This window comes from Oncorhynchus keta, chromosome 4, assembly GCF_023373465.1.
Source record: "Oncorhynchus keta strain PuntledgeMale-10-30-2019 chromosome 4, Oket_V2, whole genome shotgun sequence".
In the NCBI taxonomy this organism is placed as follows: Eukaryota; Metazoa; Chordata; class Actinopteri; order Salmoniformes; family Salmonidae; genus Oncorhynchus; species Oncorhynchus keta.
In genome coordinates, this window is record NC_068424.1 from 44530666 (window position 1) to 44543096 (window position 12431).

General features: G+C 48.5%; 1 protein-coding gene across 3 annotated transcripts in view; it reads left to right on the forward strand.

The window, feature by feature from the left end:
* The window catches only part of LOC118375332 (fibroblast growth factor receptor-like 1), a 57626-nt gene that overhangs the window by 9123 nt on the left and 36072 nt on the right, over nt 1-12431 (forward strand). Inside the window, exon 1 of one of the 3 annotated variants that reach the window (XM_035761860.2) lies at nt 8786-8929. The exons of the other annotated variants lie outside the window; for them this stretch is intronic. Within the exon in view, the coding sequence (XP_035617753.1) occupies nt 8920-8929 (10 nt within the window). The 5' untranslated portion in view covers nt 8786-8919. Of the gene's footprint in view, nt 1-8785; nt 8930-12431 lie in introns of those variants that run through there. 3 annotated transcript variants of the gene reach the window in all.

The following is a 12431-nucleotide window of genomic DNA, read 5'->3' on the forward strand; positions in this document are numbered from 1 at the left end:
GTGCCCTCTTCACAACTGTCTTGGTATGTTTGAACCATGATAGTTCATTGGTGATGTGGATGTAACAGTATAACCGTCCCCTTGCCCATACCCAGGCGCGAACCAGGGACCCTCTGCACACATCAACAACAGTCACCCACAAAGCATCGTTACCCATCGCTCTACAAAAGCAGAGCAAGGGGAACTACTACTTCAAGCTCTCAGAGCAAGTGACATCACCGATTGAAACGCTATTTAGCGCGCACCACCGCTAACTAAGCTAGCCGTTTCACATCCGTTACATGGACACCAAGGAACTTGAAACTTTCTACCCGCTCCACTACAGCCTGTTTGTCCCTCCTTTTCCTGTAGTCCACAATTAGCTCTGTCTTGCTCACATTGAGGGAGAGGTTGTTGTCCTGGCACCTCACTGCCAGTTCTCTGACCTCCTCCCTATATGTCGTCTCATCGTTGTCGATGATCAGACTGTTGTGAAATCAGCAAACCTAATGATGGTGTTGGAGTCGTGTTTGGCCACTCAGTCGTGGGGGAACAGGGAATACAGGAGGGGACTAGGTACACACTCCTGAGGGGGCCAGTGTTAAGGATCAGCGTGGCAGACTTGTTGTTGCCTACTCTTACCACCTGGGGGTGGCCTGTCAGGAAGTCCAGGATCCAGTTGCAGAGGGAGGTGTTTAGTCCCAGAGTCATTAGCTTAGTGATGAGCTTCGTGGGCACTATGGTGTTGAACGCTGAGCTGTAGTCAATGAATGGTATTCTCACATAGGTGTTCCTTTAGTCCAGGTGAGAAAGGGCAGTGTGGAGTGCGATTGAGATTGCGTCATCTGTGGATCTGTTGGGGCGGTGTCGCGTTCTGACCTTAGTTCTTTTGTTATGTCTTTGTTTTAGTATAGTCAGGGCGTGAGTTGGGTGGGTTGCCGGTCAGTCAGGAGCTGCCAGATCCGCCGGTCAGTCAGGAGCTGCCAGAGCCGTCCGTTACTCCGGTGCTGCCGGAATCGCCCTCCACTCCGGAGCTGCCGGAATCTCCCGTCCATTTGGCACCCATTGCTAGGGTCCCCAGTCCGAGGCCGGCGGCGAGGGTCGCCGCTTTAAAGAGGCCAAGGAGGCGGGTTAAAAGGCGGACAAAGACTATGGTGGAGTGGGGTCCACGTCCCGCGCCAGAGCCGCCAACGCGGACAGACACCCACCCAGACCCTCCCCTATAGGTTCAGGTTTTGTGGCCGGAGTCCACACCTTTGGGGGGGGGGGTACGGTCATGTTCTGACCTTAGTTCTTTTGTTATGTCTTTGTTTTAGTATGGTCAGGGCGTAAGTTGGGTGGGTTGTCTATGTTATTTTTTCTTAATTTGGGATTTCTGTGTTTGGTCTGGTATGGTTCTCAATCAGAGGCAGCTGTCAATTGTTGTCCCTGATTGAGAACCATACTTTAGGTAGCCTGGTTTCACGTTTGAGTTGTGGGTGATTGTTTCAAATCAAATCAAATCGAATTTTATTTGTCACATACACATGGTTAGCAGATGTTAATGCGAGTGTAGCGAAATGCTCGTGCTTCTAGTTCCGACAATGCAGTGATAACCAACAAGTAATCTAACTAACAATTCCAAAACTACTGTCTTATACACAGTGTAAGGGGATAAGGAATATGTACATAAGGATATATGAATGAGTGATGGTACAGAGCAGCATACAGTAGATGGTTTCCTGTGTCTGTTCAAGCAAAACCGTCCTGTAGTGTAGAATCTGCGTCATCTGACCACTTCCGTATTGAGCGAGTCACTGGTACTTCCTGCTTTAGTTTTCGCTTGTAAGCAGGAAGGATATAATTGTGGTAAGATTTGCCAAATGTATAAATCTCTGTGTGATGAGTAAAGGTGGTCTAGGATTTATGGTTGAGAGTTGGTTGAGAGCAGTCTTAGTGCCAGCATCACTTTGTGGGGATAAATAGACGGCTTCGAATAATACAGATGAGAACTCTCTTGGTAGATAGTGTGTTCGACAGTTTATCGTGAAGTACTCTACCTCAGGCGAGCAATGCCTCGAGACTTCTTTAATATTGGACATTGCATACCAGTCGTTATTAACAAAAGACACACACCCCCACCCCTCGTCTTACCAGAGGTAGCGTCTCTGTTCTGCCGGTGCATGGAAAATCCCGCCAGCTCTATATTGTCCGTTTCTTCGTTCAGCCATGTCTCGGTGAAACATAAGATGTTACAGTTTTTAATGTACTGTTGGTAGGATAATCTTAATAGTAAGTCATAAATTGTATTTTCTAACGATTGCACATTAGCAAGGAGAATGGGTCTGCTAAATGACTTAAATGTAAATGTAAATGCATTGGGAGTTTACTCGCTAGCCTCCGGCTTCTCAGAAGGATCTCCGATCTGCGTCCCCTTTTCCGGCGTCTTTTCTTCACGCAAAAGGCATGGATCTGGGCCTGTTCCAGTGAAAGCAGGATATCCTTCTCGTCAGACTCGTTAAAGGAAAAAGTTTATTCTAGTCCGTAGTGAGTAATTGCTTTTCTGATGTCCAGAAGTTCTTTTCGGACATAAGAGACGGTAGCAGCAACATTATGTAAACAATAAGTTTAATTTACACAAAACGCAAAAAGAATATCTAAATCCACAATTGGTTGGGAGAATGTAAAACGTCAGCCATGTTCTTCGGCGGCATCTTTGGTTCACAAGCTAGGTTATTTTTCTATGTTTGAGTTTCAACTGCTAGGGAAGACAACTCCTCTAAGTACTAGTCAGACACAGTCTCACAGGCACAAATGTGACTCGATTTGCATTACCACAGTCGTAACCACCCACCGTTAAAGGGCATGTGACATTTTTGATATTTTGAAATTAAACAATATACCATATTACTTCTTATTAGTAATACATGTATTGTTTTAGAAACATTACCAATCACGCTAAACGCTTTTTTTGTGTTTTTTCAAAAATAAAATATTTTGGCTGCTGGACCAAAAAGTTAATTTTATGCCCTGGTTTTTATTAAATTCACAATTTTACCGCTCTCACGTGCACATTTCTGCCCAATATAAACCAACAATGTCCTACCTTTTGTAGCATTTCTGACTATGCTAAAATATTTTCTGCAGAATCTCAAGAGTTCTTAAAAGTTCTAGGTAAAGTCTCCCCTTATCTCAGCTCACTGGTCACCATAGCAGCACCCACCTGTAGCACGCGCTCCAGCAGGTATATCTCTCGGGTCACCCCCGAAGCCAATTCCTCCTTTGGCCGCCTCTCCTTCCAGTTATCTGCTGCCAATGACTGGAACGAACTACAAAACTCTCTGAAACTAGAAACACTTATCTCCCTCACTAGCTTTAAGCACCAGCTGTCAGAGCAGCTCACAGATTACTGCACCTGTACATAGCCCATTTATAATTTAGCCCAAACAACTACCTCTTCCCCTACTGTATTTAGTTATTTATTTTGCTCCTTTGCACCCCATTATTTCTATTTCTACTTTGCACATTCCTCCACTGCAAATCAACCATTCCAGTGTTTTACTTGCTATATTGTATTTACCTCGCCATCATGGCATTTTTTTTGCCTTTACCTCCCTTACCTCACCTCATTTGCTCACATTGTATATCGACTTATTTTTCTACTGTATTAGTGATTGTATGTTTCTTTTACTCCATGTGTAACTCTGTGTTGTTGTATGTGTCGAACTGCTTTGCTTTATCTTGGCCAGGTCGCAATTGTAAATGAGAACTTGTTCACAACTTTCCTACCTGGTTAAATAAAGGTGGGGCGGTGGAAGATGATAGAGACCTACCCCAAGCGACTTACAGCTGTAATCGCAGCAAAAGGTGGCGCTACAAAGTATTAACTTAAGGGGGCTGAATAATTTTGCACGCCCAATTTTTCAGTTTTTGATTTGTTAAAAAAGTTTGAAATATCCAATAAATGTCGTTCCACTTCATGATTGTGTCCCACTTGTTGTTGATTCTTCACAAAAAAATACAGTTTTATATCTTTATGTTTGAAGCCTGAAATGTGGCAAAAGGTCGCAAAGTTCAAGGGGGCAGAATACTTTCGCAAGGCACTGTGTATATATATATATATATATATATATATATATATATATATATACGGTATATTTATTTATTTATTTATTTAACTAGGCAAGTCAGTTAAGAACATGGGTAGAGAAAAACAATCCTGTTTACTTCATATTAGCTTTAAATGGGTTTCTGGTTTTTCGATTCCCTCTGGAAAATCAGCTGTTAATATTAAATAAATACTAATAACATTATTTCCATTGCCATTTGTCATTATTGTGTACTTTTCCTTTACATGTATTGCTTTGTTTTGCTGTATTATAATGTTGTTGTCACACCCTGATCTGTTTCATCTGTCTTTGTGCTTGTTTCCGCCCCCCTCCAGGTGTCGCACCATATCCCCCATTAACCCCAGTGTATTTATACCTGTGTTCTCTGTTTGTCTGTTGCCTGTTTTGTTTTTCAAGCCTACCAACGGGTTTCCCCTTGCTCCTGTTTTCTAGTTTTCCCGGTTTTGAACATTCTGCCTGCCCTGACCCTGAGCCTGCCTGCCGTTCTGTACCTTGTCACATCACCCTGGATTATTGACCTCTGCCTGCCATGACCCCGAGACTGCCTGCAGTTCTGTACCTTATGGACTCTGATCTGGATTACTGACCTCTGCCTGCCATTGACCTGTCGTTTGCCTGCCCCTGTTCTAGTAATAAACTTTTGTTACTTCGACACTGTCTGCATCTGGGTCTTCCCTAAACGTGATAGTACGAACTGGCCATGACTGACCCAGCAGACTCGGACCAGCTCCGCAACACCATCTCCTCCCAAGGAGCCACCAACGGAAGGCATGAGGAGTTGCTTCATGGTCTTGTGGAAGGGTTCCAGACCTTGGCCGAATGCCATAACCAAGCGTTGGACACATTGCTGGAGCAATTCCGCGGGTTGCCTGTTAGTCAGCCTACCACAAGGGTACCCTCCCAGCCCCTCAGTAACACGGCTGTTAGCAGCACCGCCACCCCGGTTTCTCGTGAACCCTGCTTACCTCCCCCGGAACACTTCGATGGAGAGTCGGGCACCTGTCGGACATTTCTCGCTCAGTGTTCCCTCATCATCGAGCTGCAGCCCTCCTCCTTCCCCTCAGACCGCTGTAAGATGATAGCATACCTCATCACGCTGATGTCCGGGTGTGCTCTCGCCTGGGCTACGGCATTATGGGAACAGCAGTTGGCCATATATTTCAGTCTGGAGGAGTTCATCGTGGAGGTGAAGAAAGTTTTCAATGCTCCATTGTCTGGGAGAGAGGCTGCCCGGAAGTTACTCCAGCTTCGGCAAGACTCCCGCAGTGTGGCAGACTATGCAGTGGATTTCCGCACGTTGGCAGCTGACAGTGCCTGGAACCCAGAAGCACTGTTCGACATGTTCCTACACGGAGTATCGGAGGAAGTAAAGGACGAGCTTGCAGCTCGGAAACTACCGACTGATCTCCACTCACTCATCGCCTTGACCATTCGGATCGATGGGAGACTACGGGAGCAAGGGAAGGAGAGGAGGTTCGATTTCACTCGCTTGCCCAAGGCGTCCACCTCGCCTCGACATCCTGGAAGTCCCCGACGGCTCTATTGCCGAGAGAACCTGAGGCTACCCGAGTTCCCCCGAGAGTCTCCGAAGTCTGCCAATTCACCTCTTCCCCGAACCGATGCAATTAGGCAGAGCTAGGCTGTCCCCAGCCGAACGGCTATACAGGCTTCACACGAAGAGTTGCCTGTATTGCGGGACTACTGGTCATTTCGTGGCCACCTGTCCACTAAAAGACCAGGCTCACCGGTAGTAGCAAGTACTCTGGTGGGTCATACGGATAACTTTTCCTCTCTCCTTACTGGCATTCCTGTTCATGCCATCTTGCTGTGGGGGAACCTGTCACAATCTCTCCGGGTACTCATCAACTCTGGGGCCGATGAGAGCTTTATGGACACTACCCTGGCATCCGATCTGGACATCCCCACTCAGCCCTTCCATTTCCATGGACGTTAGAATGCTGGACAGGCGCTCTATAGGCCAGGTCACCCACAGTACCACCCCCGTCAACTTACGTGTGTCAGGGAACCACAGTGAGATGTTCTAATTCCTGCTTATTAAGTCTCCTCAGGTTCCTGTGGTATTGGGATTATCTTGGCTCCAGCGACATAATCCCCTTATTAACTGGTCTTCTGGTGCCATCATGGGCTGGAGCCCATTCTGCCATGCTCATTGCCTGAAGTCAGCATAGCCTGCCCCAGGATCTCTTCCTGGGGGCTCGAAAGTTGCCCAGGACTTCTCCGCCATTACCACTGAATACCAGGACCTCCAGGAGGTGTTTAGTAAGGCCCGGGACACTTCGCTTCCGCCACACTGACCCTATGATTGCGGGATCAACCTTCTCTCAGGCACCACTCCACCTCGGGAACGACTGTACTCTCTGAGGACTCCCTAGCTGCAGGGTTCATCCCTCCTTCTGCTTCGCCTGCGCCCGTGCATAAACTACCTGGGCCTCAACGACATCACAGGGAAGAACCGCTACCCGCTACTACTCATCTACTTGGCCTTCGAGCCGCTCCAGCGGGCCACCGTGTTCTCCAAGCTGAACCTACGGAATGCCTACCACCTGGTGTGGATACAGGAAGGGGACGAGTGGAAGACTGCCTTCAACACGGCCAGCGGCCACTACGAGTATCTGGCGTGCCATTTGGTCTTACCAACGCCCCTGCTGTATTCTAGGCTCTGTTGAATGATGTTCTCCGCGACATGTTGAACCGGTTCATCTTCGTCTACTTCAACGACTTCCTTGTTTGCTCCCGCTCTGCCCAAGAACACGTGCTCCACATCCGACAGGTTCTCCCAATGCCTCCTGGAGAACCAGCTTTTTGTGCAAGCAGAGAAGTACGAATTCCATTGCTCCACCATCCCCTTCCTAGGTTACATCATTGCTGCAGGGAGTGTACAGATGGATTCCGGGAAGGTGAGAGCGGTGGTGGATTGGCCCCAGTCCATGTCCAGAATGCAACTGCAACATTTCCTGAGATTTGTCAACTTTTATCGCTGCTTTATCCGGGGTTACAACACCCTGGCTTCCCCCCTGTCTGCACAGGCCGATGCTTTGGATGTCAGAGAGGGGGCTGTACTGTCCCAATGTTCTTACCTGGACCTCCAGTTACATCCCTGCGCCTTCTTCTCCCATCGCCTCAACGCCACGGAGAGGAACTACGATGTGGGGAAACGTGAGCTTCTCACGGTGAAGATGGCATTGGAGGAGTGGAGGTTACTGGCTGAAGGGGGCAGAACATCTGTTAATTGTGTGGACAGACCACAAGAACCTGGAATATCTCTGCACCGCCAAGCGTCTCAATTCCAGTGAAGCTAGGTGGGCCCTGCATTTCACCTGGTTCAACTTCTCCCTCTCATACCGACTGGGATCCAAGAATATCAAGCCGGATGCGCTTTCACGCCGTTATAGCCCCGCGGCTACACGCACGGAACCAGAGGCCATCCTTCCCACCTCGTGCCTGCTGACGGCACTCAGCTGGGGAATAGGGAAGCATGTTCGTGAGGTGCAGATTTCCCAGCCAAACCCAAGGGGGGACCCAGATAACCGGATGTTTGCTCCTGGCACTGTCCGCTCCTCGGTCCTGGAGTGGGCCCACTCCTCCAAGCTTGCCTGCCACCCAGGCTCCCGTCAGACCCTGGCATTTGAGTGACAATGCTTTTGGTGGCCTACCATGGTTCCTGATATCTCCACATTCATCTCAGCATGCACGATCTGTGCGCAGAACAAGACTCCCCGGCAAGCTCCGGCTGGTCTCCTTCAACCTCTGCCTGTTCCGCACCATCCCTGGTCTCACATATCCCTGGACTTTGTCACGGGTCTCCCCCCGTCTGATGGCAACACCGCCATCCTGACAGTAGTGGACTTCCAACTTCAATCCTCTACGCAAGCTACCCTCTGCTGAAGAGATGGACCATCTCATGGTGCAGCATGTCTTCCAGATCCATGGACTCCCAATGGACATAGTCTCCGACCGGGGTCCTCAGTTGTCGCCCCTGTTCTGGAAGGTGTTCTTCACACTCATTGGGTTGTCGGCCAGCCTGTCCTCTGGGTTCCACCCCCACTCCAACGGCCAGTCGGAGCGAGCCAACCAAGACCTGGAGATGACTCTTCGCTACCTGGTCTCCGCCAACCCCACCACCTGGAGCCAGCAACTAGGGTGGGTCGAATATGCCCTTCAACACCGTTCCTTGCTCTGCCATGGGTCTCTCACCCTTTGAGTGTTCCCTCGGTTATCAGCCCCCGCTCTTTCCGGAGAAAGAGGAAGAGGTTGGCATACCCTCAGCCCAGATGTTTGTCCACTGCTGTTGTCGTACCTGGAAGACAGTCCAGTCGGCTCTTCCCGAGACTACCTCCAGGTATCAACGACAAGCGGACCGCCACCGGACCCCGGCTCCCCGGTATCGTCTTGGGCAGAGGATATGGCTGTCCACCCGAGATCTGCCCCTCCGGGTGGAGTCCCGCAAACTTTCCCCCCGGTTTATCGGCCCTTTCCCCATCTACAAGATCATTAGCCCCTCTGCTGTTCGTCTTCTGTTGCCCCGTACCCTCTGTATACATCCCACTTTTCATGTGTCTAGGATCAAACCAATGTCTCACAGCCCTTTCTCTCCTGTTTCCACGCCCACCCCTCTCCCCTGTTTCATTGACGTCCAACCGGAGTACACGGTGAGGCGTCTCCTGAAGATTCGACCTTGGGGCAGGGGATTCCAGTACCTGTTGACTGGGAGAGTTATGGCCTGGAGGAGAGGTTCTGGGTCCCCGCCAGGGACATCCTGGACCCAGGCCTCATTGCTGATTTCCAACGCCGGCACCCCGGTCAACCAGGTATGCTTTCAGGTAGGACGCCAGGTGGCGCCCCTAGAGGGGGGGTGTACTGTCACACCCTGATCTGTTTCATCTGTCTTTGTGCTTGTCTCCACCCCCCTCCAGGTGTCGCCCATCTTCCACCCCCAGTGTATTTATACCTTTGTTCTGTCTGTTGCCAGTTTGTTTAGTTTGTCAAGCCTAGCATTTCCCCCCTTGCTCCTGTCTTTTTCTAGTTCCTGTATTCTAGTTTTCCCGGTTTTGACCATTCTGCCTGCCCTGACCCTGAGCCTGCCTGCCGTTCTGTACCTTGTCACACCACCCTGGATTATTGACCTCTGCCTGCCCTGACCCCGAGACTGCCTGCTGTCTGTACCTTATGGAATCTGATCTGGATTACTGACCTCTGCCTGCCCTTGACCTGTCGTTTTGCCTGCCCCCTGTTCTAGTAATAAACGTTTGTTACTTCAACACTGTCTGCATCTGGGTCTTCTCCTGAAACGTGATAGTTGTATAAATCACCTTCCGGGGTAAAAACCATGAAAATTTAAAAAGGCAGCATTGGTTTGAAGACAAAAAAGAAAAGAATTTCACCCATACTCTACCAAGGTTTTCCAGCACACAGCTTTGACCTACTACAGTAGCTATGTTGGTCTTATGTACTTCCAACACAGGAGGTTGGTGGCACCTTAATTGGGGAGGATGGGCTCGTGGTAATGGCTGGAGTGGAATTGGTGGAATGGTATCAAATATACCAGCCATTATTAGGATCCGTCCTCCCCTCAGCAGCCTCCACTGTCTTCCAACAATGTGTAGGCAGCTTGCTTAGGATTCAAACCTTCTCAAACAGCCTAATTCATACTCTTCGGGGGGATAATGGACTTTACAGTGTCCTGCTATTAAAATAATATATATTCACCTCCCTAATATTGAGTTGCATACCCCCCCCTTTTGCCCTCAGAACAGCCTCAATTCGTCAGGGAATGGACTCTACAAGGTGTTGAAGGCATTCCACAGGGATGCTCTATAGACCTCTATATCTATATGAGTGACTGTGTCGAAAATACCACCTCCTTTTGTTATGTTAGGTACAGTACCTACTGACCAAGAAAGATGTTATGAAATATATTAAGGTTTATAGATATACAGGCAGGCAACACGAAACAGCTCACTCAATCAAGCCTGATGGTGTTGGAAGTATTAAAGTAAAGGTGACTTTCATATACATTGGACAAAAATATAAATGCAACATGCAACAATTTCAAAGATTTGACTGAGTTACACTTGATATTATGAAATCAGTCAATTGAAAAAAATTACTTAGGCCCTATGGATTTCATATTACTAGGAATACATATATGCATATGTTGGTCATATGTTACCTTATAAAATAAGGTAGGGGCGTGGATAAAAAAAACAGTCACAACCATTTGGCTCATGCAGCGCGACAGTTAATCAAGCTGTAGATTGTGGCCTGTGGAATGGCTGTACAAAGTTGCTGGATATTAGCGGGAACTGGTACACCCTGTCGTACACGTCAAACCAGAGCATCCCAAACATGCTCAATGGGTGACATGTCTGGTGAGTATGCAGGCCTAGGAAGAACTGGGACATTTTCATCTTCCAGGAATTGCATACAGATCCTTGCGACATGGGGCCGTGCATTATCATGCTGAAACATGAGGTGATTGCAGCGGATGTATGTTACGACAATGTGTTTAAGGATCTCGTCACTGTATCTCTGTGCATTCAAATTGCCATAGATTAAATTTAATTGTGTTCGTTGATGGTAGCTTATGCCTGCCTATACCATAACCCCACTGTCACCATGGGGCACTCTGTTCACAATGTTGACATCAGCAAACCGCTTGTGCACACGAGTAGATGTCAAGTAGATGTCACTCAATAGAGATGAGAAAGGTATCAGAGTGACTGAAGAAGACCTATGGGAAGTGGATATGGGACCTTAACATCACAAATAGCCTGATTAAGAGATAGGTAGGAGGACAGCGGGAATGCATGCAGGGGTCACTACTAGTGAGGAGTGACTGGGTGGGTGTTTGATTGAGAAGAGTGGGAGTGAGAAACACTGGGGTAAACCAGAGGTAAACAGCGGGATTGTTTACTTAGCTCTGTTTACCAAGCCCTCCTCTTGTCTCCTCTGACTCCAACTGCGTAATCTCTCATGGGTGATAAGGAACCTGAATTCCACACACTAGACTGAGATCTATCATTGTTTGGTCTAATGCCCCCCTGCCATGCCAGGATATGAGTACAGAGATAAGCAGGGTTGCTCTCTGAATGAGTTCATAGCTACAGATCAAACTCAAGATGGAGGGCACCTTGGCAGGAACTTATTTCAGTTCAAGACGGAATACCATGATGAGTGCTCAGAGCATTCACTGACATTATGTATTTATTTTTATTTATTTACCCCCTTTTCCTCGCCAATATCAATACTGTCTCATTTCTGCAACTCCCCAACGGCCTCGGGAGGCTACGGTCGAGTTTAAAATATATATATATATATTTTACCTTTATTTAACTAGGCAAGTCAGTTAAGAACAAATTCTTATTTTCAATGACGGCCTAGTGGGTTAACTGCCCGTTCAGGGGCAGAACGACAGATTTGTATCTTGTCAAGCTCGTCCTCTGAAACATGACCCACCAAAACCGTGCTTCTTAACACTTCCGCTAAACCCGGAAGTAAGCCGCACCAATATGTCGGAGGAAACACTGTTCACCTGACGACCAAGTTCAGCCCGCAGGTGCCCGGCACGCCACAAGGTGTCGCTAGAGTGCCATGAGCCAAGTAAAGCCCCCCGGCCAAACCTTCCCTTAACCCCGACAACGCTTGGCCATATGTGGGCCGTACTGTAGGACTCCCGAACATGGCCGGTTGTGATACAGCCCGGGTTCGATCCCGGGTCTGTAGTGACGCCTCTAGCATTGCGGTGCAGTGCCTTAGACTGCTGCGCCTCTCGGGAGGCCCAGCCTTCACTGATATTTTCAAACTATCCTTGACCCGTTCTGTAATACCAACTTGTTTCAAGCAGACCACCATAGTCCCTGTGCCCAAGAATGCCAAGTTAACCTGCCTAAATGACTATCGCCCAGTAGCACACACATCTATAGCCATGAAATGCTTTCATCAACACCATTCTCCCAGACACCCTGGACCCACTCCAATTCGCATACCGTCCCAACAAATCCACAGCTGATGTAATCTGTATTGCACTCCACACTGCCCTCACCCACCTGGACAAAGGGAATACGTATGTAAGAATGCTGTTCATTGACTACAGCTCAGCATTCAACAACATTGTTCCCTCCAAGCTCATCACTAAGCTCAGGACCCTCGGACTGAACACCTCCCTCTGCAACTGGATCCTGGACTTCCTGATGGGCCGGCCCCAGGTGGTGAGGGTAGGCAACAACACAACTGCCACGCTGACTATCAACACTGGGGCCCCTCAGGGGTGTGTGCTTAGTCCCCTCCTCTACTCCCTGTTCACTGACGACCGCCTTGTTGTTT